At 31.8% G+C, this 22,306-nt stretch overlaps 6 protein-coding genes across 21 annotated transcripts in view; 2 read left to right on the plus strand and 4 right to left on the minus strand.

The window, feature by feature from the left end:
- Nucleotides 1-129: 129 nt before the first annotated feature.
- LOC122569339 (glycine cleavage system H protein, mitochondrial) lies at nucleotides 130-1,935 on the minus strand. The gene is made up of 3 exons (XM_043730232.1): nucleotides 1,549-1,935; nucleotides 1,012-1,155; nucleotides 130-921 (listed from the first exon to the last, which is right to left on the minus strand). Exons 1-3 carry the CDS (start codon nucleotides 1,691-1,693, stop codon nucleotides 692-694), a joined length of 519 nt encoding a protein of 172 aa, XP_043586167.1. The 5' UTR covers nucleotides 1,694-1,935; the 3' UTR covers nucleotides 130-691.
- Nucleotides 1,936-2,803: 868 nt separating this feature from the next.
- Nucleotides 2,804-6,240, minus strand: LOC122569568 (protein arginine N-methyltransferase 5). 2 transcript variants are annotated; one of them, XM_043730797.1, is made up of 13 exons: nucleotides 6,110-6,226; nucleotides 5,809-5,921; nucleotides 5,542-5,662; nucleotides 5,351-5,469; nucleotides 5,058-5,281; nucleotides 4,808-4,990; nucleotides 4,517-4,726; nucleotides 4,220-4,428; nucleotides 3,953-4,075; nucleotides 3,704-3,879; nucleotides 3,407-3,610; nucleotides 3,155-3,336; nucleotides 2,804-3,089 (listed from the first exon to the last, which is right to left on the minus strand). In XM_043730797.1, exons 3-13 carry the CDS (start codon nucleotides 5,628-5,630, stop codon nucleotides 2,937-2,939), a joined length of 1,872 nt encoding a protein of 623 aa, XP_043586732.1. In that variant the 5' UTR covers nucleotides 5,631-5,662; nucleotides 5,809-5,921; nucleotides 6,110-6,226; the 3' UTR covers nucleotides 2,804-2,936. The 2 variants fall into 2 exon arrangements, with proteins under 2 accessions (XP_043586732.1, XP_043586733.1); XM_043730798.1 differs by lacking the exon at nucleotides 5,809-5,921 and having other exon boundaries at nucleotides 6,110-6,240.
- Nucleotides 6,241-6,347: 107 nt separating this feature from the next.
- LOC122569566 (zinc finger protein on ecdysone puffs) lies at nucleotides 6,348-13,052 on the plus strand. 8 transcript variants are annotated; one of them, XR_006317509.1, is made up of 12 exons: nucleotides 6,348-6,454; nucleotides 7,509-7,864; nucleotides 7,946-8,092; nucleotides 9,003-9,232; nucleotides 9,966-10,272; nucleotides 10,353-10,511; nucleotides 10,584-10,824; nucleotides 10,898-11,095; nucleotides 11,204-11,388; nucleotides 11,460-11,784; nucleotides 11,844-11,970; nucleotides 12,253-13,052. XR_006317509.1 is itself a non-coding variant. In XM_043730793.1 (11 exons), the coding sequence occupies exons 2-10, from the start codon at nucleotides 7,514-7,516 to the stop codon at nucleotides 11,940-11,942; spliced, it is 2,301 nt and encodes a 766-aa protein (XP_043586728.1). In that variant the 5' UTR covers nucleotides 6,348-6,454; nucleotides 7,509-7,513; the 3' UTR covers nucleotides 11,943-11,970; nucleotides 12,253-13,052. The 8 variants fall into 8 exon arrangements, 6 of the variants coding, with proteins under 6 accessions (XP_043586728.1, XP_043586729.1, XP_043586731.1 ...); XR_006317510.1 differs by having other exon boundaries at nucleotides 11,844-11,965; XM_043730793.1 differs by having other exon boundaries at nucleotides 11,460-11,970.
- On the minus strand, nucleotides 13,036-14,161 carry LOC122569571 (selenoprotein F). 2 transcript variants are annotated; one of them, XM_043730804.1, is made up of 4 exons: nucleotides 14,123-14,161; nucleotides 13,711-13,829; nucleotides 13,513-13,634; nucleotides 13,036-13,440 (listed from the first exon to the last, which is right to left on the minus strand). In XM_043730804.1, exons 1-4 carry the CDS (start codon nucleotides 14,144-14,146, stop codon nucleotides 13,259-13,261), a joined length of 447 nt encoding a protein of 148 aa, XP_043586739.1. In that variant the 5' UTR covers nucleotides 14,147-14,161; the 3' UTR covers nucleotides 13,036-13,258. The 2 variants fall into 2 exon arrangements, with proteins under 2 accessions (XP_043586739.1, XP_043586738.1); XM_043730803.1 differs by having other exon boundaries at nucleotides 13,977-14,159.
- Nucleotides 14,159-17,172, plus strand: LOC122569573. Its single transcript, XM_043730805.1, has 3 exons — nucleotides 14,159-14,530; nucleotides 14,807-16,467; nucleotides 16,545-17,172. The coding sequence occupies exons 1-3, from the start codon at nucleotides 14,386-14,388 to the stop codon at nucleotides 17,076-17,078; spliced, it is 2,340 nt and encodes a 779-aa protein (XP_043586740.1). The 5' UTR covers nucleotides 14,159-14,385; the 3' UTR covers nucleotides 17,079-17,172.
- A 135-nt stretch (nucleotides 17,173-17,307) lies between these two features.
- Nucleotides 17,308-22,306, minus strand: part of LOC122569565 (serine/threonine-protein phosphatase 4 regulatory subunit 1-like) — a 151,788-nt gene continuing 146,789 nt past the window's right edge. For all 7 annotated transcript variants that reach the window (XM_043730784.1, XM_043730785.1, XM_043730786.1 and 4 more), the window contains 3 exons: nucleotides 21,333-22,166; nucleotides 20,965-21,235; nucleotides 17,308-20,877 (listed from right to left, as the gene is read on the minus strand). In XM_043730784.1, coding sequence (XP_043586719.1) covers nucleotides 20,711-20,877; nucleotides 20,965-21,235; nucleotides 21,333-22,166 — 1,272 coding nt within the window. In that variant the 3' untranslated portion in view covers nucleotides 17,308-20,710. The remainder of the gene's footprint in view (nucleotides 20,878-20,964; nucleotides 21,236-21,332; nucleotides 22,167-22,306) is intronic.

Here is a 22,306-nt window from a genome sequence, read left to right on the forward strand (position 1 = left end):
CAACAGGAGGGTAAAGGATGGTACTATGTAAATTATTAAGCAGACAATTTTCAAAAATTTACAAATAGTATTCCAAAACATTCAATTGTTTCTTTATACATACAAGTTATTATAATTTAAATGCGTTTATGTACAACACAAAGTTTATTATAATTTGTAACAATGGTGTCATTCGTATACCTAATAACATGTATATTACAACATTTGTTTGCTTTGTACAAATATGGTAACAAGATAAGAAAATGCACAGTGGTTAATAAAGACATCAGCTAACTACTGCACATAGCTTCATATTCTTAATTTGCAATGTTTACATAATACACCACATTTATTTCATTAAACATACTTTCTAGCCTAATCTTTATTATATACAAAATAATGTTTACAATTTATTTTTTTACATTTGCAAAGATACAATATATTAGTTTATAACACTTTATTACAATTGCACAATTTATAAATTTGTTTTCTTGGAGGCAATGCCTTCCTATTTGATTAAACAATCAACTATAAACTATACTTATTTTGCTGATAATATGATATTCATACGTATATCTGATCATGCATGATTATTACAAGGCTTAAAATAAATAAAAATATTCACATTTCTTTTTCACTAATGACACAATTGAAAATAACAAAAGTTAAATCATCATCAACTAATTTTATACATGTTAGAAACATAATATGTTTATGATGGATCAGACTTTAAATATTCATTGTACGCTTCTTCATTCATTAGACTTTTTAGATCATCAGATTTACTTAATTCTATTTTGAATAACCATCCTTTTTCGTAACAAGAGGTATTTATTAAACTGGGTGTTCTTTCAACTTCTTCATTTTTTGCTATTACTTTCCCACTGACAGGACTATATAAATCAGAAGCAGCTTTCACTGATTCTAAAGCTCCACATTCAACTGTAAAGAAATTCATTTTTATCAAGTAGAAAACATAATAGAGTTCAATTTTTATTTTAAGAGAGACATCTAAAATAACGACGTTCTAACCTTCTTTCTCTATTTCAGAACCAACATCTGGAAGCTGAGCATAAACAACATCACCCAATGCTTCTTGTGCATAATTGGATATTCCAACTATGCCTATGTTACCATCAATTGTTATCCACTCATGCTTTTCCGTATAAAATCTTTCTAAAAATTTTATTTATAACTTTTAAATATAAACAAAATATCCATTAATCTTGTTTAATAAAAAGACAGTATATTAAATACATCGTATTTACTATAAACTAAAAAAATATTTACTTTATTTTAATCAACTACATTTCATAAACCAATTTTCTTAAACAATTAAGCTCTTAAATATTATAAACAACAAAAATATATACATGAATGGCAATTTTTTTTAAATGCATTAAGATATGAAATATCTGCGTGTCTGCGTGATGCAATATTCTTCTTTAGATTATTGATAATTAATAACCAATAAATATACTGTTAGCATTAAGATCTTGTTTCTAAGAATATTATTATAAATATATAATTCTTTTTATTACGTGTTTTTAATATACATTTTAAACTTACCGGCATTTAAGCAACGAGTAGTAACGATGGAACGTGAAACATATAATGACACTTTCGGAGCAGAAAAGTTAAATAAATTTTCTCTTGAAGTACGTAAAAATGTCCTCGCAGTATATTTTGTCATTTGTGCAACTACTTTTGCCATATTGAGTTATATTTTTTAGTTTTAAAACAATCAGATAGTTTTAACCTATAAAACACGTATCGTGTAGTGTGTAGACCGTTACGTTCTCAACTAATTTTGTAACGTTTCCCCAATGTCAGCAGAGTTTAATATGAACGAAACGCGGGATTTGAACGAATTAATATATTTCTATGTAGCATGTGTTCTTAGATTATCGATGATTCTTATCGTGTATAATACATTTCATCATCATAATTCGAACTATTGCGAATCAAATATACATGTAAATATTGTACACTTACATATGTATACTATATACTCAATAAATACTTATATATATGTATATAAATATTTTAAATTATAATAAATAATCGCATTATTTATTATAATTATTAATTACATGTCCTCATAAATAATGTAAATAAAAATAAATAATGATTCTAAATATTCGTTGTTAACAAAGGCTTAATAAATTAATTATTATAAATAAAAGCTTAATTATTATAAATTATTTGAGAAATATTTTTAATTAATTTCTAATCGCATCATATGATTTCAGTAAAAAATTGGATTAAAATTTACAGAAAGTATATGAAAGTAAGTATATAGTATTAATATGTATTTCCTTGAAAGAGTAATGTTCCGATTTCTTAATTTTGATAACAAAAACAAGGTCTACTCTTTTAACTTGAAAGTAAAAATCTTTTTATAGCTCTAGACAAAACGTAATATTATTGAAATTCTGTGTGATCACGTGAGGTTAAAAGGCCACTAGAAACACGCTCGGCAGATAACTTGTAATTTATGTTATCAAACTTGTGCAATATCAGTGACCTCCGTATTGGATATGAATAATCCACAAACAAAAACGTTAAACACTAATCTAAAACATTTATTAAATTATCTCTATTTTATATCATTTATGACAAAATTATATTAATATATAATTTGATGTTAGATAGATGTTTTTTAAAATGTAAATGTCTATATCCAATTCTTTAATAAGCATAAACATTCGATACATCTATACTAATTTCGAAATATTATATATATATATATATATCAGGAACTTATTCTACAAAATTAAAAGAATATTTTCTGTTTATTAGAACCAATAATCTATTCAAGAGGTTGTTGCATAATGAATCACTTTTATTAGAAAAAATGTGTAACAGAATATTTACTACAGTTCTATTAATGAAAAATATTTTATAATATTAGAGATTTTTTTTTAAATAAATGAATCATGAAAATAAACATTAACTCATAAACCTATAGTATAAGAACGGCCACCAGGATTATGGACAGGTCCTGGGCAAGGCTCGGTAATACACCATTCATACCACACATTCTTAGAGTTACACTGACGCCAAAAATGAACAACTATTTGGTCCCCGGCTTTTAATTGTACTGGTTCCTATAACAATAAATTGTATCTTATGTTACGTTCTTTTAAAATACAATGATATAAATTTATCTTACCCTAATTGGGAAAAAGATAGGAAACCAACTGAACATTCCAGGACTATGTGTACTAGGTTTTATGCTTAGTGTGATATTGTTGAATAGAATAGTATCAAAATATCCAGAGAAGCCATGTAATACAGAATTTTGACGTACTTTAAATACTTTTGTTTCATATCTTGAATTATCAATAACAGATGCTGAAAATATAATAACTTGAAAGACATATATCATGTAATAGCAGTGTATAAATATTACTGATTTACTAACCATAATTTGGATGTTTAAAAGTAAATAATGGTTGCGGTTTTGCAATGTCATATTTATTTTGTAGATGAACTACATACGAAGTCTCGAAGTGCGCTAAAGAGTGTTTGTCTTTTTCTCTGTATTGTCTTACTTCATTGTACAATTTAGACGACTGCACGGGCGCAATATATGATGTGTACGAAGTCGGTATACATATACCATTAGCTGATGATAGACAGTATAAAATGATTTATAAAAATAAGTACGAAAGTTGAAATATTTCATTAATAATATTTCTAATATAATAAAATGATGTACGTTTTAAAAATCGCTGAATGCCATCCAAACACTCTGGAGAAAGTTCATTATCACCAAATGAACCAAGTAACTCTGACACCATAATATCAGCATTTTCAGGAGAGTTCCATTCTCTCATATCACAAGATACTACTGTTACTTTGCCCTCCCACAAATCTTTTTCTAGTGCTTGTAAACTGTATGCATAATAAATTAAAAAGATATATCTCTACATAATGCACAGGAAAGTTTACAATTATTAAATCTTACGTCAATACTGCATTAGGATTCTTTTCTACAGCATATACTTTAACTGGGTGATTAGCTTTTTCTGCTGCATTCAAAGATGCACGAACAAGTGGTCCTCTTCCAGCTCCAACTACCATTATTACTCTAAAAATTAAAATAAAATTTTACATTTTTGAGCAATAGTAATACATTTTTATAATTATTGAGTTGGCAACTAAGTGATAGCGGATTTCGTCAATAAGTGGTATTGTTTTGTCAATAGTTATAATTATTTTTGTATTTTAGTACATTTCCTTATTTTTTTCTCCTGCTTTAGACGCAATCACATTAATTGCTTGATAAATAGCAGTTTGATATTGTGTATATTTAACAGGATCCTTCTCAAACACTTCATATGTATGAGATTCAAGATCATCCATAAGTGGTTGTAAAGGACATTGCAGATAATCTTCATAACCACGAGCATATCTTTCAACTGGTCCATCTAATGCACAATCCTGTGTGAAATTGTTATAATTAAATAGAAATATTTGAACCAAATTATTATTATTAAAAAATTGAAACTAAATATATATAAAATTTTACCTTCCATAAGTGCTCCAAATAGTTATGATAATAAGTAATACTTTGATATCGATTTTGCCCTGTAAGCATAAATTGTACTTCTAGCATGGCAAACTTTTTCACTAATGTCTGATGTGCTTTACTGAGTACAGGATATCCTTTTTTGTTTGTGATAAATAATGTTGTTGGAAAGATCAAACACTTAACTGGTTCTCCTAGCCACCTATCAATCTTATAATTAAATCAACTTTATTACATTTGAATTTTCATGTTACTAATGAAATATATAGAAAACAACAATTTTTGAGATACCTCTTCTTGATCAGGAAGATCATGGCTGACAATTAATGCGACACCTACTTTTCTATTATAATCACAAACTATTCTGAAGGCATTCCACCATTCCCATGGATTTTCTACTATATCCCCGCAATCTTCTTCTCTGTAAGAAGAAGCTTGCTTGATTGGATTTTCCATTGGAACTTGAACCCAAACCTGTAATGATATTAAGACAAGTTTTGTTTACAAGCATATGATAAATTTATTTTGTTAATCAGTATACCTGTAAACTGCATATATTTGAAACTTTATCACAAATAATGCGGCTAAGATTTGCATTTTCTTTTATTCCTTTTGTCAATTTAAAAGTAACTCCTATAAGACCTAAATGACTTGCTAAAGCTAATTCTTGCTTCAAAGCTTCTTCGCTGTTTTTCCTTAAGCTAGGACTTTTTGAATCAACTTTAATATGTGGTGATAATTTACCAATAATTAAAGTATTCCAATCTATAAAATAAGTAATAATATTTTAATAATATTTTGTTGCTTGAGTTCTTCAGTATTGATTACCCTTACCAGAACTGCATAAAACTATGTCTGGCCTGGTAAATGGTCCAGCACGATCTTTTGCCTTTCCAGAAATAAATTCTCTTTTAAATAATGGATGGACAAGTGGAACGCATATAAACTCATATCTGTAAGTAAAGTCAATAACAATAACGATATAAAGGTGAACGATAAAATATATATTATAATTTGTTACTTACTTTGATGCGCTTGCTGAAAAAAGACAATTACTCAAATCTGGTGCTGCACAGAGGTCAAGACCACAAGAAATTGGTCTTTGATTTGACATTATGTTTTACCATTAAACGTTAAAGTTGTTTTCTAAAAGTATTATAAATATAAAACAAGATTTAGGGAACATCATAATTTTACTTTACAAACACCGGATATTATCGGTATTATTTAACAAAAATTTTACTGTGTGATACATATAATTTTTTTATATAACTATACTAAAGCACAAATACCTCAATAATATCGATCAATGGTTTGTCAATAATGTATAAATGTTACAAACAATAAGAAAATTGCAATATTGCCTACACGCCAATTGCACGTGTAACACTGTTGCCTATATGTGCTGTTAGTAAAAAATATCGAAAAATTTTCATTGGAGACATAAATATAAACATATATTGGTTTTAAATAAAAATAGTTAATAAGAAAAAAGTAAAATATATATAATTCGACGACTCAAATACATAAAAATTAGTTAATTTGCTTTAATAATTTTATATTTGAATTTACAAAAAGGGAAAATATTTATACCTGCTAAAAATCAGTTGTTACATAGAAATTAACTATTATAGTTCATTTTCATCAATATCAAATATAAAATGGAATACATTTTTCATATCGTAGTATTTAAAGATCTTTTTCTTCTTTATGTCACATATTACATAAATGAAAGGAAATAAAACCTTTAATTTTTTGTGTGTATTTATTAGATTACAGTGTCAGCCAATCAAAAGCAAGCAGTAGCTTTTGATATCGACCATTTTGAATGCCGCTTTTATTGTTCTAGTTCATGGTAGACGCTTGATGACTCCATTTCCTTGAGCTTTCCATTTTGCCTCCTTTTCTTGTGCTGTGGTCGAAGTTGCTTCTATTGTGGTGAGTAGTTGCTTATTTTTCTAGTCAAATTTCAACAAAAATTGTTTATTAAAAATTTTGAGTACAATTTAGATTATTTAAGTTCGAAATGAATAGAAGTTTGACACGATAATAAAAGTTTTTGAAATTTAGCAGTCAAATTGTACGGCGTCCTTTGATGTGTAAAACATCACTTGAAAAAATTTTAAATAACTAATTTTTCTATTATATACTTAGTGTTTACTTTTGCGTTTACCTAAAATATAATACGCGTATGTATAATTATGAATTCTTACTGTTTATGTAAAACCGTAGGTAGATAAATTATTGCAAACGATATAACTTCTCATATCGGAAATAGACGTCCTTACAGACTCCATTTATAAATTAAAATGAGTAGTCTCTCTCTGTCCCTCTCTATAGAAACTTGGGATTATATAGTATGATAATACAATTATTATTAAATATTTATGTTGTGTAGGGGTTTATGTGTAGAGGAGTACATGAGGTTTAAAGGACGAAATTGCTCGTTGTTGAAACCGTCGAATATATTTAAAATAATAAATTAATGTATAGCCTGTATACGTGAGTCGTTAGTACGAAGTATAAATCGCAAAATAAAATCGCGGATAAATACTCGTTAATGTTCGTCGCGTAACTCTGTGATACTCGTGATACTCGGAGATACTGTAGATATTGTTACACACTGTCTTGCTCGCGTCCGTTTATTTATACTGGGAGAGTCGGAAAATTCAAATTCGTCTTCATTCGACGGTTGCATATAGCGGCGACATTGTTTTGCTCGAAGTTTATTTGTCATTACGTTTCATTTACGGCTGTGTCAATGCTCCGAGAGAAAGCAACATGAGTCGCTCTCGATTCGCGTCGTCCTTTGCCTCCTGTGCCATTACAATGTTATCATGTTTGAGAAATAAAACTACTGTAATTCTTATCATAAATAAATAAATTACATTTAAAGGATATATACAATACATATGTATGTATGTGCACATATTGTAATAATAAAGTAATATTTTCCGTTATTATAAGGTATTTATTATGCACTTGTTTTTAGGTACAATGTCTTTCAATCGAGGAATAAAACGTGATTCCTTTGGGAATAGAAACTTTAATAATCGAGGAGGTGGTGGTGGAGGTGGCGGAGGAAGGGTTGGAAATATGGGAGGAAGTGGTGGAGGTATGGGTGGCAACATGAGTGGTGGAATGGGAGGAGGTGGAGGAGGTGGTGGAGGCGGAGGTAGCGGTGGAAGTGGTGGGATGAATCCTTGGGAAGGAGGAATGATGCCCGGCAGAGGAATTTTACCAACGCCTAATAATAATTTATCTTTAGCATCGCCACAAGCACAACTAGCAATAGCTAGCAATCTCCTTTCAAACTTACTTCGCAGTCAGCAAGAAGTACAACCACAGGTCAGGAGACTGTCATTTTTATGTATATTTGTCATTTTTGTTATACTATCATGTATTACATATGAGATTTTATATTTACAGCAGGTACCATCACTTCTCAGCCTTGGAAATAACTTTAGCGGACCAGGACCTAACTTTCCAAATCAGCAGAACTTTTCTTCTGGGCGTTTTAATGATCGTCCTGTTAGGCATCCTATGAAGAATCAACGACCACAACCATATAACAAGGTATGAATACATATCTTCTATTTAATATGCAGATTGTTTTGAATGAAAATTGTAAGGGCAATTTCTAGTCTACACTTCTTTTTTTTTTATACATCAACAACACCAATCCTTAGTTTGAAAGTTTGAAATTCTCCTTTTTATGTTCATTGATCGATTCATTAATGAGGCTTTCAGTTAGTGGATGACATGCTACGTGGCTACCCTGTGCAGTTACTAAGTATAAGCAATTCTTACTGCTGGACTAGTTGTGCCAAACACGATTTTCATAGGAGAAAATTACCATCGCAATGTTATTTCGTTAAGAAACACGATAACGAGACGTGTATTGATTTCAAAATATGTGTATTCTCATTTTTAGTAGTGGAAGTTAACTGTGATTTTGTGTAACAAATTTCAGTATAGACATGCAGATATATTTCTCCTCTAACTTGGTTCATTTATAATCCGCCCAGTCTTCTATTCGTCATTGTAGTTAAAGAACAGTAGCTGAAGAACAGTATTCAAAAGTATTGATTACAAGCTGCATTGGTCACTGATTTAACTTCTTCTTCTTGTTGATTATGTTTCATTGAGCTTTATTGAGCTATGTTCAAAGGATAAAAGTATGTGTTTTATAAATATCATATCTTATGATCAATAAGATCATTGCCTGTACAAAGTTAGATGATGCGACGATTGTATGCATCTTCAACGATTTGCTACTACTTTCCTTTTCCCTTCCACTAAACTGTGGAAATACTGACCTTTGGTGTTCATTGAAACACTGAATACGTCCTGCTTCCGAATCGAGTAGAATATTTTTCTCCCTCAAATATCCCAGTGGTTGCTAAAATCAAATTCAATTCGAGAAGAATCGCAAATATATCAGATACTTCTCATGACGGTTTGGTCATTTGACCTACATGACTAGATGGGCAATCGCGCCCGTGATGGCCCTGCTGGGCGACGTGGTCCATCTGCACAACAATCTCGTGCACCCCAGTCTGGCAATCAGCGTATGAATGGAAACCAAACTCAACATCACAACGATAAATCTTCTAAACCAATTCCTGCCTCTAAACAAAATCAGACTGCCAAAAAGGAACAGCAGGACGTTAAGACCTCTGATAATGAAAAAACAGAAGCACCTGCTGTAACAAGGTAAGCTCCTGGTGATTGTGAATAGTTTCTTCAAACTTCAGTAAGTCTCATTCTGTCACCTATCTCTGTATGTACGGTGTTTGTTACGTACATATGGTATGATTGCTAAAGAATTAGCATTGTGTCCTTTCTCTTGTTCGACTTTTAAAAAAGTACTACATACATACGTATATATGCATTTATATATACATATGTCTACGTATCGTGTTATATGTTCACTCATCATTGTTGATTAAACTCAACTCACATTTCAAATTTAAATTAGATTACCTATAATCTCATAACGTTAGTATTTCATAATCATATAAAATGCTCCCCATGCGTTCTTCTTTCGATACACATTATCCAAATATTTGTTCATAATAATAGGTTGATTAAATTTGTATACAGTTGTTAGAAGTGTGAGTTATCTTCTTTTAACTTAATATTATGCCCAATTACTTTCTGGCTATCGATATTGAGAAGTTCGTGTATATATGTGTTTTTACGTTGACGCCGGCGTGCGCCATCGGCGGGTCACACGTGTCTGTCCCGAGGGACGACGATGGGTCACACATGTATTTCACAAAATAGGTAGTGACCCAGCGCCGCCCCACGAAGCAGACAGTGAATTCGGGCGCCGGCGTCAACGTGTTAAAAAATTATAATATTTATATCAAAGCAAAAAAGCACAATATATAGATCTGATTAACATTTGTAATTATAATAAAAATTTTGTTTGTTTGTATACTAGTGGAGTGAATGAAGAATCTGATGACAAGAAAGCAGATCGGAAGGACATTAAAAACGAATCCGAAGATGTTCAAATTGTAGAGACTGAAGAAACAGAAGAAAAGCTTCAAGATGATGAAGAACAAAAGCCAGACAAATCTGCAACGGAAGAAACACCACCGAAGGAAGCAAACACATCTACAACGGAGAAGGATTCAAAATTGACAGGCAAAAAGTCAGAAGCAAGACACGCTGAAAGTCGTTATGCAGAGGTTCCAATGAGTCATATGTTCTGTCACATATGTAACAAACATATGTGGGATGGATATGTATATACTTAATACTCACTATATATTGTACATTCAATCGAGGTCAACTTTGGTATTATCATCTTTTTATTTTTTTATAGTCTTTCGAAAATCACTTACGCGGGCGAGCACATCAGTTGATGATGGAAAAGTTAGATGAATCATATAAATTAAAGGTTGACCTCATGCGGCACGAATTAAGAGTAGCAGAAGAACAACGTGAACTTAGTCTGACTAATTCGAAACGTCGTGGTAAGAAAGTAAGTATATATACAAATGTAAAAGTTTAATAACTTATAAAATGTTTTATATGTATTTTATTTTTTATTTAGGTATCTGTAGATTTGAATGTACGTGAATATTGCACAATGTGTGACTTGAATTTCTATGGAACATTATCCATGCACAGAAAGAGTGAGAAACATCAACAGCTAAAAACATTTTTGCATCCAAGATGTTTCCCATGTTTGAAAGAATTTCCATCGCGTATTGAATATGACGAACATTGTTTAACTCCCGGACACATGAAGAAAGCTGTGCAGTGTGAAGAACAACGAAAAAATAAAAAGAAAGGTATATGAAAAGATATTTAAAGCAAACTATTGTCACAATAAAGATTATGTGATGTTGTTTTCCATTTTTATAGAAAAACTTGCAAAAGGAGAATCTGAAGTGCGTACTGCAGAAGATGAAGAAAAAGACGTTGGTTCTGAGAATAAAAATGAAAAGGAGGAAGATACTACAGAAGAACAGGAATATATTACGGATATTGTTGAGAATTTGAGTGACAAGAAATTCAAAATTCCATCTTATAAATATTGTCGACAAAATCAAGTATCCATTGGTAAATTGCACTATTTGTACATTTTATTTATATCATTATATTTTAATCCACTCACTTATCTACTTAATATTTTAAAACTCACTTATCTATGTATACATGTTGTTTCAGGAAAATCTATGGTGAAAGAAGTTGAAGGATTTTATTGTGAAAAATGTAGAAGATTCATGCTGTTAGCTGAAGATATGAATGCTCATTTACGTAGTATTACTCATTATCGAAATTTCGTACAAGAAGTAAAGGCTTTAAGTACGAGTACGGAAACTACAGAACAAAGATCAATAGAAAAACTTGAGGTATATTTTAATACGTTAAAAAGGTTTAATGTAATATATCACAAAATATAATAAGTAATTTTTCTGTGTAGACTAACGAAGACGCTCAAGAAAATGACGAGGAATATGACGGGAACTGGAAACGTCGTAAAATAGCTTACTCTAAAGACGAGAATAACGTAGAAATGAAAGAAATACAAGAAAACAATGTTGAAAATGCAAATGCTCAAAAGAAAACTGACGGAGATGAAAAGTATGATCCGCTTGAAGCTGATGCAGAATCTGAGGAAGAAGAAACTCGTGAAGCGGAAAAGAGCGGAAAACAGCCTTCGCAAAATACTGTTAATACTCCAGAAAAGAAGACACCAGTTGATAAAATATGGGCCGATATCGATAATGATAATGAGGTGGAAATAGGTAATTTAATTGATAATGAAGATGAAAAAGAGCAGGTTGATCATGAAAAATCTATTCAGAAGTTAGACAGAGATCTAAATCCGCAAGTGAAGCTAACACGTGGTCGAGGTTTCCCCCGTGGACGCGGTAGTCCTCGAGCACGAAGGGCTCGACGATAAAGTGATCTCCGTCGTAAATTAGAGTAAGGTTGAGTATAACTCATAATTATGTCCCTTAATATATCTACTGTTAGGTTTCATTTATTTACTCGATATATTCAAGACGTCAATGTTTAAATAATTTAGTTCATTACATCTTTTGACAGAATGAAAAAAATTATTATAATCAAATGTCTATAATTATCGTTTTACATGTATAAATTGTATCTTTTTATATGTATGAATATATATATTATATACTATATATATTCATAATATATCAATATAAATATTGATTTGTCCAAGCTTAATTACACATTATCACTTACAGAGAACTGTACTATGTACGATTGTTGAAGAAAATAATGCATTTTCGAAGTAAGGAGGTGAAATAAATAGATATGCTTTTGCGTATTGATATTGATTATCTTGTAACTACTCTGTATTAAGAAATACTATTAATCTTCAACTAATTAATACATGTTTATCATTTTTAAGTAACAATTATAATATCACTCTATTATAAAAAATTCATTCCTGCGTATATGCTAATAAAAAATCCAAAAATACCTTGCAATAAATTTAAGATGTTGATAAAAATTTTATCCGATTTACGTTTAACTGTAGTAAATCAAAGTTTACATTGATAAATAAGAGAAATAATCGTACTTTCATTTGCTTTATCATAATATAGTAGGACTTTTACTATAGGATTATATCTTTTGTGACATATAAGACGTTGTAAAGAAGAATTAATATAAAAGATGCATGCTGTTTGACAATTCCTCTATGGAATACCGAAATTTCTAATTCTCACACAATACACACACATCTTATCTTTGTAGCCCCTATAAAGTAATTTAATTTGTAATAAAATTTGCGTCCATGAAAGGGATGGATGGCTTTAATAGCCATATAATACTTTAATAACAAGTTATATATAACTTTCATAATTTCTTTATATTAATCATGTTTATTTATGTAAGTATCATGCAAAATCTATATCTATACTAGAACATAATAAAAACCTAACATTATTCTCAAACCATCTAAATAACTTTTCATTCCAACATTGGATTCTTCTGTATTAGTGTGTAGAAAATATAAAACAATAAATGGTCTAAAAAATAATAATAAGTTTTATTTTGCACCTTTTTAATATGAATATCATTTATATAGTGTTGTCATAAAGTATTTTTTTAATATTATAGAATTAAAGAATTCTTAAGATAGAAACGAGCAGTGATCTAATTAAGAATACTTTTTAAACGTAAATTACATAGCAAACATGATTATTTACACTTAATGATAAATATATACCATTATCAATAATAATATTAATCCATCGAAAGATGAGTTGCTAAAAACTCATCAACAGAATCAGTATCCCATTTGTGTATGTCCAAAATATCTTCAACTTTATTATCCGCATCTAATAATTTAATTATTGGATCTAAGCCTCTAACATATTTTATTTGTAAATTTTTGTATTTGCTAGGTCGGTCACTTTTTATGAAAGCTATAAAAAACCAGAATAAATGTATGCTGTAAACAGTTACACTTTTATTTCTAAATATAAATTTCTATTTACCTTGTATTTGTGGATATGTACCAAACTTGCATGTGCATACTTCAAGAACAGCACGAGGATATTTTTTTAATCCAGATGCATCATAATCATTGTCTTTCAAACAACATTCTTTGCAATTACTCCTATGATTATCAAACATTAATTTAATTGTTAATATGAGATATTGAATTACAACAAAACACATTTATTTTTACTTACAATATTTCTGTTAAGCCATGTTTATTAAATTCCTCACAGGTAGAACAAAGTAAATTAGCTTTATTGAAACCTAAACTTTTACAATCATCGGCTGAAAATTCCGATGACACAATGTTCACCTAAAAAATATATTTATAATGAAAATACGATGTATGTTATATCTACATTCAATCCAAAAACATTTTTAATTTATATCATAAATGTAATACGTATGTGTATGCCAATTTAAATTTAATAGGTTAAGTAACAATACTTTCATTTCTTACCATTAAGATAAATGAAAATATATGTGCTAATCTTGATGACTTCATTATATTATTTTATATATACACAAAATACATATATACAGAATTAATCATATGTTATTTTAGAGAAATAATAGTTAATATCAACACACTTACAGCACACGTACCTTATGAACCGATACTGATACCATAATACTAACTATTAAATACTTAAAGCTCTGTTTTCAGTGTTGAAATAAAAATCGATATTTTATTATGTATTTTTCGATCCATCGAAATTCAATCGATGTTAGCAAAATCGCAAAAATAATGAAATTTGAAGTAACCAAAAATCTGGAGCAAAAACTATTTTAGCAAATCTTTAATAACAACAACTGAATGCTTTTTTTAATGAGCAACATAACATAAAAAGTCTGAGATAGTGTATGTAATGCTGAAATTTGCAACTTACACAGTCGCTTGGATTCTTACGATCCTTCTGTTAATTGCTCCTGTCATTAAAACCGAGAGATATAATACTGTTAATACCCACTTATCCACGCGTCACTATCATAATTACAATTATTCCCAAGATTGTGAGTCATTAAAAAATTTGGATTATTTCTTTTTAAATTTCGCGCATGTTCTGCATGACTTCATCAGCGTTTTATTAAATGCCACGCGTATATACGACTCATTATCTTTTACAAATTGATTTGAAAGTAGTAATACAAAAGATGCAATTAGCAATGTAAAGAAATCGACAAAATTATTGAGAAATAAATTGAAAAATATTGCAATTTATTCCGAAGGATTATTAGTTACAATTTTTTTGATAGATACAATTAATCATTACATAATTATTTCTTTAGTGTCCAACAACATATTGTCCAAATCTACAAAAAGGAATAACAAGTGCCAAAGCTACCAAGTCGATTATAAATGGAGACGGAGAACATTATGTGCAATTTCTGATAATGACAAATATTCTACGAGTAGTCTACTTGAAAACAACAAAGGAACAGGTAAAAGGAAGACATTATTAGATTACGGTGAACCAGTTCCCATCAATGATGTCGATGATCCAGATTCTTTAACAACACATGTACGAGTAAAAAGAGGCAAAGCAGAATCAGACTCCATTTCGTCATTTAGATATCAACAAGATTATTTAAAGGATTTGGCCAACTCTTTTCCTCGAGATTCATACGAGTCAATAGGAGAAAACTTTTACGATGACGATGCGTCGTTCGATAGGAAACGAGAAATTAAATCACAGGAATACTTTGTAAATGACAAACAGTTCAATGCAATTCAAGATGAGAATGCTGCAATCACGGTTCCTTCATACTTTGGTGAAGATAAATCCGACGTTAATAATTTTATTAGTTCGCAGTTTGCCGCTAGTGGAACGGATGCATTAGGCAATAACAATGTAAAATTTATAGATCGAACAAAAAGCAAGGAATGTATATCGTTACAAGAGCCATCGAGCGATGTTATTATAAACCGGAAATCATATGAAAATCCGGAAGATGAAAATTTACCAGATCCTATACTAGCGGTAGAACTTGTTAGGAAAAAACGAAACGATTATTCAAAGATATATAACAAAAAGAATTTAAAAGAGCAAAATTCATCCGATCTGCAAGCTAAAAAAGAAAAATCGTCTAATGAAAAAGAACAATCAATTTCCGAATTAGAAACATTTAAAGAGCATTCGAATCCACCCAGTTCAAATATCGCTGATCTTAGAGTAGATCTGTTACGGTTCAGGAGAAAAACGAGGAACAATAATGGAGACAAAATAAAGAAATTAAAACAGAAAAAGAAACGCGTAGGGAAAAAACATAATTTTCCAGAAAATTCTCTGCGGTCAATAAAAGACGTTCGTTCGAAAAATATGGGTCGATCGAGAGTGTCTCGCAAGAGAAAAATGGATGAAACGAAAAGCGAGGGTAATTTAAAAGTAGGAATTCTCAATGTAGTGGCTAAGAAAAATAATGACAACAATTTTCGCCGTAGATCCGTAAAGTCGAAAAAATCTATCGATAGTACTGATTCTGAAAACGATCGTCTCTCAAAAAATGTCCCATCAACGTTGCATGCAAAACTGGAGACAAAAAGTAAGAATAAAATCGACGACGATATTTCCATACTTTCATTAGTGCGAAGAGACTCGGAAGCTGCGGGTGGCGCTGGTGATTCTAAGGCGGAAACGGATAAAAGTTCAAACGCATTCGTCGTACAAAATGAGAAGCAAAAACCATTCGTAGAAACTGAAAAATTAATGCCGCCACAGGATTCGAAATTACGCGCAAAGAGAAATAAACATACTGAATCGAATCATGGTTTCTCAAATAAGGAAGAGGAACTGAAGTATTATAAGAATATACAGGAGCCTGGAACTGTAGTGGATCATTGTGATGACGAAGATGAAAATCAACTTTCAATGATGGATGAAATGGATCCTAATCGAGCAGTAAGATCGATTGAAGAAGTTAAAGAACTCGCAAAGAAATTAGTAACAAAGGTATATATTATCTATAATAAACAGTATTTTAACATAATATGTATATTTCTTTAAACTAGTAAGAAATTTCCTTTCAGGTAAATGAGTTACAAAATTACTTAAACATTGAAGAAACAGTAGGAAACGAAAAACAAGGGACAAAATTAAAAACACGTGCGATCGATGACTTATGCTCAAACGTTAGCAGTGGTTGTGGCGCTTTTAAAGAAGCATCTGAAATCGTCCAGAAATGTGTACCGGCAAACCATGACAGATCCGCGACCAAAATCGTTGAAAGAAAAGCGAATCCAGTTGAAATGACAAACAAACATAAATTAGAAGTTAAGATCCCAAAAAAACATTCGGTAGAGAAAAGAAGATCAGTGGCTAGACACGTTGTTAAAACATCGTCGAGTACTTCAAAGGCAATTCGTAATGAAGAAGAAACAAAATCGGGTCGTAAATGGGGGAAATGGACAGACTGGAGCAGCTGTAGTGTTACTTGTGGCAAAGGTCGTCAAATAAGATGGCGATATTGTTTACGCGATTGTAGTACTGCAGAAACCGAGATGGAAGAGAAAGCTTGCCAATTGCCAGCTTGTCCACCAGGAAAATTCCTTGGTATATTTTAATAACTATTCATTATGAATTGAAGCACAATGACTCAAGAATTACTTTGTCTATATTAATGTATGACTACATTGTAATTTTGTATGTCGAATGCATATAATTTATATAGCATGTTTTATGTAAACAGATAAAGGGAAAGATTTTTTTCAAATAAAGGACTGAATTAATTAACTTTAATCGTTAGTCACGCGATTAGTTAAGAAATTATTGAAACAAACGATATCAACGCTGTTGTGTAACAAATCACATGGTGTATATTTTTTCCGTTTCATTACCAAATACACAATATATTATATAGAATATCTTAAACAAAACTTCTTTTCTTCGTACGTATTCACAAGTAACGAGTTTTCGTTGCTTAAGCGAAGTTCGTTTTTCTTTTTACTATATCTCAATCATTACGTTTTCACAAAGAGTCAACTATGACGCAATATTTCACTCTTGCTTTTTTCTTTAATTTAAAACATCACAAAATATTAGCGACCGTGGATAAAATATTGGGGTTACTCACAAATATCTTGTGGTACCATTCCATAACAGTTGTTTCGTAAATGTACAATCACATAATTCATCGGATCACATTGTATTCCTTTGTCTACGGTCCATATGTATTTTCTTTTTTACACTCGTTAAACCTCCTATTGTACATATCCTTTATTCAACAGCCACTCATATCTCCTCGTTCATATTTTGTTGCTTATAACCTAATATTATCGTGTAAATCGTATAAACATGATTTCCTTTTCGTGGTATTTAATATACAAATCGCTAAAAAGTTTCTAAATGTAAGGCTCTCGAAACATTTCTCGTGTAAATCGTAATCCCTTAATTTAAGTCGGAGAAAAGGAACGGGTTAACAAAAATCCTTACTATATGTCGGAGAGGTGGAACGGGTTAACAAAAATCTGTGTTTACAATATTTACGTATCTACAATGAAATGATATACATTCACCTACGTGATCACGCGTAGGCAAAGATCACAGTAACTGTCACACCCCGGTTGCACCAAATCGGTAAGTTATGAAGTCGTGAAATCGACGCAACACGGGACGGTCGTAAGCACAGTTTTTCACGTCTAATCAGGCACCACCGTGTCAAGAGGCGCATATCGCGGTCTTATAGACTAAAATTTGCAGATTGTTGTTCAGAATAATTTTGTTGTAGGATCGTAGAGCTATCTTTGATTGCGAATATAGAGCGCAGAATATTCCACATAACCTCACCACAAATAGCTTCTTCACAAACGATCCATTGCACACCTCGTTCCATATTTCCTTACACACCGTACCTCCACGAAACGATTAAATGATATATACAAAATACAAGCAATTTGAATCGAATGAGCTCCAATACGATTTACCACTTCGCGATGATGATCAGAGGATCCAATATAAATTTCTTCTCTTTTCTTCTCCTTCTTATTCTTGACAGTCACGAAGTTCTCACATTACACTTCTTCAACGCAAGAGTATTTATTAATGAATAGAGTTTATGAATCATAGCACGAAAACTTGAGTCATCCAATCGGTATAAAATTACAAAGTAAATTCCTCTGATCGCAGGAATTATTTCGGAATAATTTTTAGTTCGATAAGCGAAAATTAATATTGGAGAAAAGGCGATAACAATGATTGCGAGGTTGAAGAAAACGTGCTATGACTGTTTACTAAAGAACAAGAGATCCCGCCTTTATTCGATATCTTTAATAATTAATATTCGGCTTGTCCAAGAGACCGCTTACAAATATAAATTGATCACAATGGTAATCGCATACATACACGCGAGTACTAAATCACGCATACATTGCCGCGCGAATGTATTAGGACATTTGTTCATTTTTAATGAACCTGTGGTAGAGTATTATTTATATAAGAATATTAAAAATTAAAAAATTTAATTATTTAAGGAACTTAGTACATGCGGTGTGCCTACGCTGTATTATGTTACGTGTGGACGGTTTCTAAAACTTTCTTCTTTTATTTATAGTGAAATTCTTCAGATATTATACAAATATTTAGAATCATTATCCAACGTGATAAAATTTCGGGTAACAGCGTAGGACACAATTATTCGTCCGTAAAAAGACCTGGGAGGTCCAGAAAACATATATACAAATCTTTATTGAAAGCTTAAGAGAAATAAAAGTAACAGCCTCCGAAACGATTGAGGAAATAAATACAATTAAGAATGAAACAATTTCAATGGCGATAATAAGAAAGGCGACTTGTAGAAGTCGCCATTTGCGATTTTGGCAGTGAAAAAGTTATTATTAAGGATAAAACGTAACCCGCTCATTTATGGTAGTGACAGTAATTTTTTCACGAATATAGACCTTGATAAGAATGAACTACAGGTGAAATTAACAGCATTGTGTCTGTCGTGACCGCTGCGATGAAATATGCACCTTAAACTACTTGTATTCATTTTCAGATAGGGAAACAACTCAGTAGCGATAAACCGTTATAGTTGCAGAGATGGTGTTTCTAACATTAATGGTAAAGAAGAGATGTCTGTCGCTACTGGCATAAACTAAGTACCAGAAAAGTTGACACTGCAAGATTGATTCTGACGAGTCTACGATTGAAATGGTTGAATTCAAATGGCGAGATTGTACGTATAGGAGAAACAACAGGAGGTTCGTTAAAAACAAATTATATCTTAAAAAAGATCCTGCACATTAGCGCCTTTCGGATACCGAATATTTGTGCACGTTAAGGATCGTATACATTTTTTTAAAAATATGTGAAAATCACTTACAGGAAAGTTCTAATGTGTAAATAATAGAATGGCCACCAATCTCCTGATTTGAAACCCATAGAAAAATTATGAGATCATTCAGATAAAATCCGAATAAAATATCCCAAATTGGAAGAATATTTATGGGAACATTTCGAAATGAAATGGAATAACATTAGGCCTGAAACAATAAAAAAATATTAGTAGCCATGTTACTAAGACTTGTAGATGCAGTTACGAAAGCACTCGATGGATAGATGGAAAGATAACATAATCATATTTTTATTATGATTGGTGAAAAATTTAATAAATTTTTGTTAAAATATATTCTCTAATACGGTACAAAATGGAATACATAAAATTTAGTAAAATTCAGTAATGATTTCATAACTTTTTACAGATATTCATTACAATTAAACAAGTGTCCTAGTACTCAGCGGCAGAGTACGTTTTCAAACATGCACACACACTCATATAACTGCATAATGTCTTTTGACCATTGATACTTATAATCTGTCTTAGTCTAAAGGGGCGCGGAAATTGTCGGTCCCTTGGTCGTAACGACAACGCTAAGTTGCACTTTTCTTCAATGTTGACTGCACTAAACGGTACATGTCTTGTTTCTTTGTTTAAAACTTGAGCTCATTTTTACATCATAGATACACCAACTTATTCTTTAAAGAAACCCTTGCATCTCGTATTCTCTATCGGTATAACGAAATTCTTATCTCTTCCATCCAATTAATTTTCTTCTTACATTTACAAAGATAATTCACGTATGGAAGAACATTCGTACGAAATTTCTTTTGTTCCATTTCCTTTCTTGGCAGTCCGATATAAAATTGATTCGTATGGCAGGAAATAATTAGAAGTCGATTCTCACGAAATCTGAGTTCGTTAAAACATTATGTTTCTCGACTGTTCAGTTTTCGTTTGCGACAGTATATCTAACGCGGCGTTCTCCTCGCCGCCGGCTAAGACTCGAACGTCCCTATCCGGATCTGATCTCATTTCTCTCAGCCTATTCTCTACTTCTTCCGCCTGCTTCACTCCCAGCCATTCTGCTAAAAATCGAAACGCCCGTTTATTGAATATATTCGAAGTTCCCTCGTGACGTAATTATCTGAAGAAGATTACAAATAAATACTTACATCCCATAGGAATAACGTTCTTCGACAAAGTCCTCGCCACAACTAGTCTCACGTTTGGTACTTTGTCGGAAGATATTTCTAACAAAGTAGGTAACATTTCTTGAGAAAATCTATCCCCGCTAATGGCGTTTTTCGAAATCAGGTTGGCGCACACGAAGGCAAACGTCTGCCTTCTGACCCATTTTCTTGCGTAAACGAGAGACTTGAGCTTTCGAAATAGCGCTTTTACAAGGCGTCTGTTGTCAGAAAGGTGTGCTACTATTTGTGTCATCTGTACAGATACGACAAAGCAAAGATATAAGACAAATATTAGAGTAACGTTAGGCTAGACAATTTACGCAGTATACAGAAAGTACATAAAATCGTACCAAAGAAAGAGCAACGTATCTCACAGCAGCGTATTTGTCGCGTAGTAGATCAAGGGCCAGGGGCACGATAAACCGGTCAACGTCTGTTGGATCAAACAGATTCACAATGTCCAACAACTGAGTGGCTAGTTCCTCTCGAAATCTCCAGTTCCACTCGTTATCGGTGGTGAGGAATTCCTTCAGTCTTGGTAAATACTGGAGCCGAACGGTAGGCTTGAGTATTTTCAAAAACGTCGCTAAATGCTTGAGTATACCTACTCTGACCTCATCCAGATCTTTGATAAATCCATCATAGATCGGTACGAGATCAGCGATAGTGAGCTCTTCCCCTAGAATTATGGCGATTTCGTGAATACTGGAGGCTAACGTGCGCCTCACTTTCCATTGATTAGCGCTTGCCAAAGACTGATAAGCTTGCTTCAGGTATGGCCAATTTTCTTTTCCTAACGTGAGTACAACAGCGGGGAAACTAAATGCGCAATGATGAGGAATATCTCCGGGGCTCATGTCTCCGGAACATTGTTCCGGCTCAGCCATCGACAAGAACGAATCGATCAGATGCTGAGGAACGATCTCTTGATCGTTGAAATTCTTAATATCGTCTGCTGCGTATTTGTCTTCTTTTAACGCAGCGTCTAACGACGACGCTTTACTGGACGCTGTAGTGCTGATCAACGGCTTCCGCTCTACATTGTTCTGCGCTGCGGATCTTTTGGCAGCTTCGACGAGCTCGTCGTCCAGTGGAAGGTCGGGCTCTATGTAGTAATATAGAAACGAATTAAAGTTTTCCGTGTCGTCCAGCGTTTGGTCGTTCTTTAAATGTTTCCTTTGTATCTGAAAGAAATTTGACGAAATCATTCTTTATGTGTTTCTTTAAAAAAAAAAAAAAAAAAAAAATTATGTACTGATTGTATTTCACAGTTGAACGAATAAGGGACAACTATCTGAAACGCGTTTTAAGAATACACAATCCC

Source organism: Bombus pyrosoma, linkage group LG7 (genome assembly GCF_014825855.1).
Source record: "Bombus pyrosoma isolate SC7728 linkage group LG7, ASM1482585v1, whole genome shotgun sequence".
NCBI lineage: Eukaryota > Metazoa > Arthropoda > Insecta > Hymenoptera > Apidae > Bombus > Bombus pyrosoma.

Coding starts and splice junctions, on each gene's coding strand:
- LOC122569339 (XM_043730232.1), bottom strand. CDS start 1,693: ATGGCAAAAGTAGTTGCACAAATGACAAAATATACTGCGAGGACATTT. Junction 1,156..1,548: donor TACTCGTTGCTTAAATGCCG/GTAAGTTTAAAA, acceptor TAAAATTTTTAG/AAAGATTTTATACGGAAAAG. Junction 922..1,011: donor TTCTGAAATAGAGAAAGAAG/GTTAGAACGTCG, acceptor ATTTCTTTACAG/TTGAATGTGGAGCTTTAGAA.
- LOC122569568 (XM_043730798.1), bottom strand. CDS start 5,630: ATGTCAAATCAAAGACCAATTTCTTGTGGTCTTGACCTCTGTGCAGCA. Junction 4,991..5,057: donor CAAATATATGCAGTTTACAG/GTATACTGATTA, acceptor ATATCATTACAG/GTTTGGGTTCAAGTTCCAAT. Junction 4,429..4,516: donor ATTTGGAGCACTTATGGAAG/GTAAAATTTTAT, acceptor AATTTCACACAG/GATTGTGCATTAGATGGACC.
- LOC122569566 (XM_043730791.1), top strand. CDS start 7,514: ATGTCTTTCAATCGAGGAATAAAACGTGATTCCTTTGGGAATAGAAAC. Junction 10,273..10,352: donor AACATATGTGGGATGGATAT/GTATATACTTAA, acceptor ATTTTTTTATAG/TCTTTCGAAAATCACTTACG. Junction 11,389..11,459: donor GATCAATAGAAAAACTTGAG/GTATATTTTAAT, acceptor TTTTCTGTGTAG/ACTAACGAAGACGCTCAAGA.
- LOC122569571 (XM_043730803.1), bottom strand. CDS start 14,021: ATGAAGTCATCAAGATTAGCACATATATTTTCATTTATCTTAATG. Junction 13,635..13,710: donor CATGGCTTAACAGAAATATT/GTAAGTAAAAAT, acceptor TGATAATCATAG/GAGTAATTGCAAAGAATGTT. Junction 13,441..13,512: donor TACATATCCACAAATACAAG/GTAAATAGAAAT, acceptor GGTTTTTTATAG/CTTTCATAAAAAGTGACCGA.
- LOC122569573 (XM_043730805.1), top strand. CDS start 14,386: ATGCTGAAATTTGCAACTTACACAGTCGCTTGGATTCTTACGATCCTT. Junction 14,531..14,806: donor TTACAATTATTCCCAAGATT/GTGAGTCATTAA, acceptor TTATTTCTTTAG/TGTCCAACAACATATTGTCC. Junction 16,468..16,544: donor CAAAGAAATTAGTAACAAAG/GTATATATTATC, acceptor ATTTCCTTTCAG/GTAAATGAGTTACAAAATTA.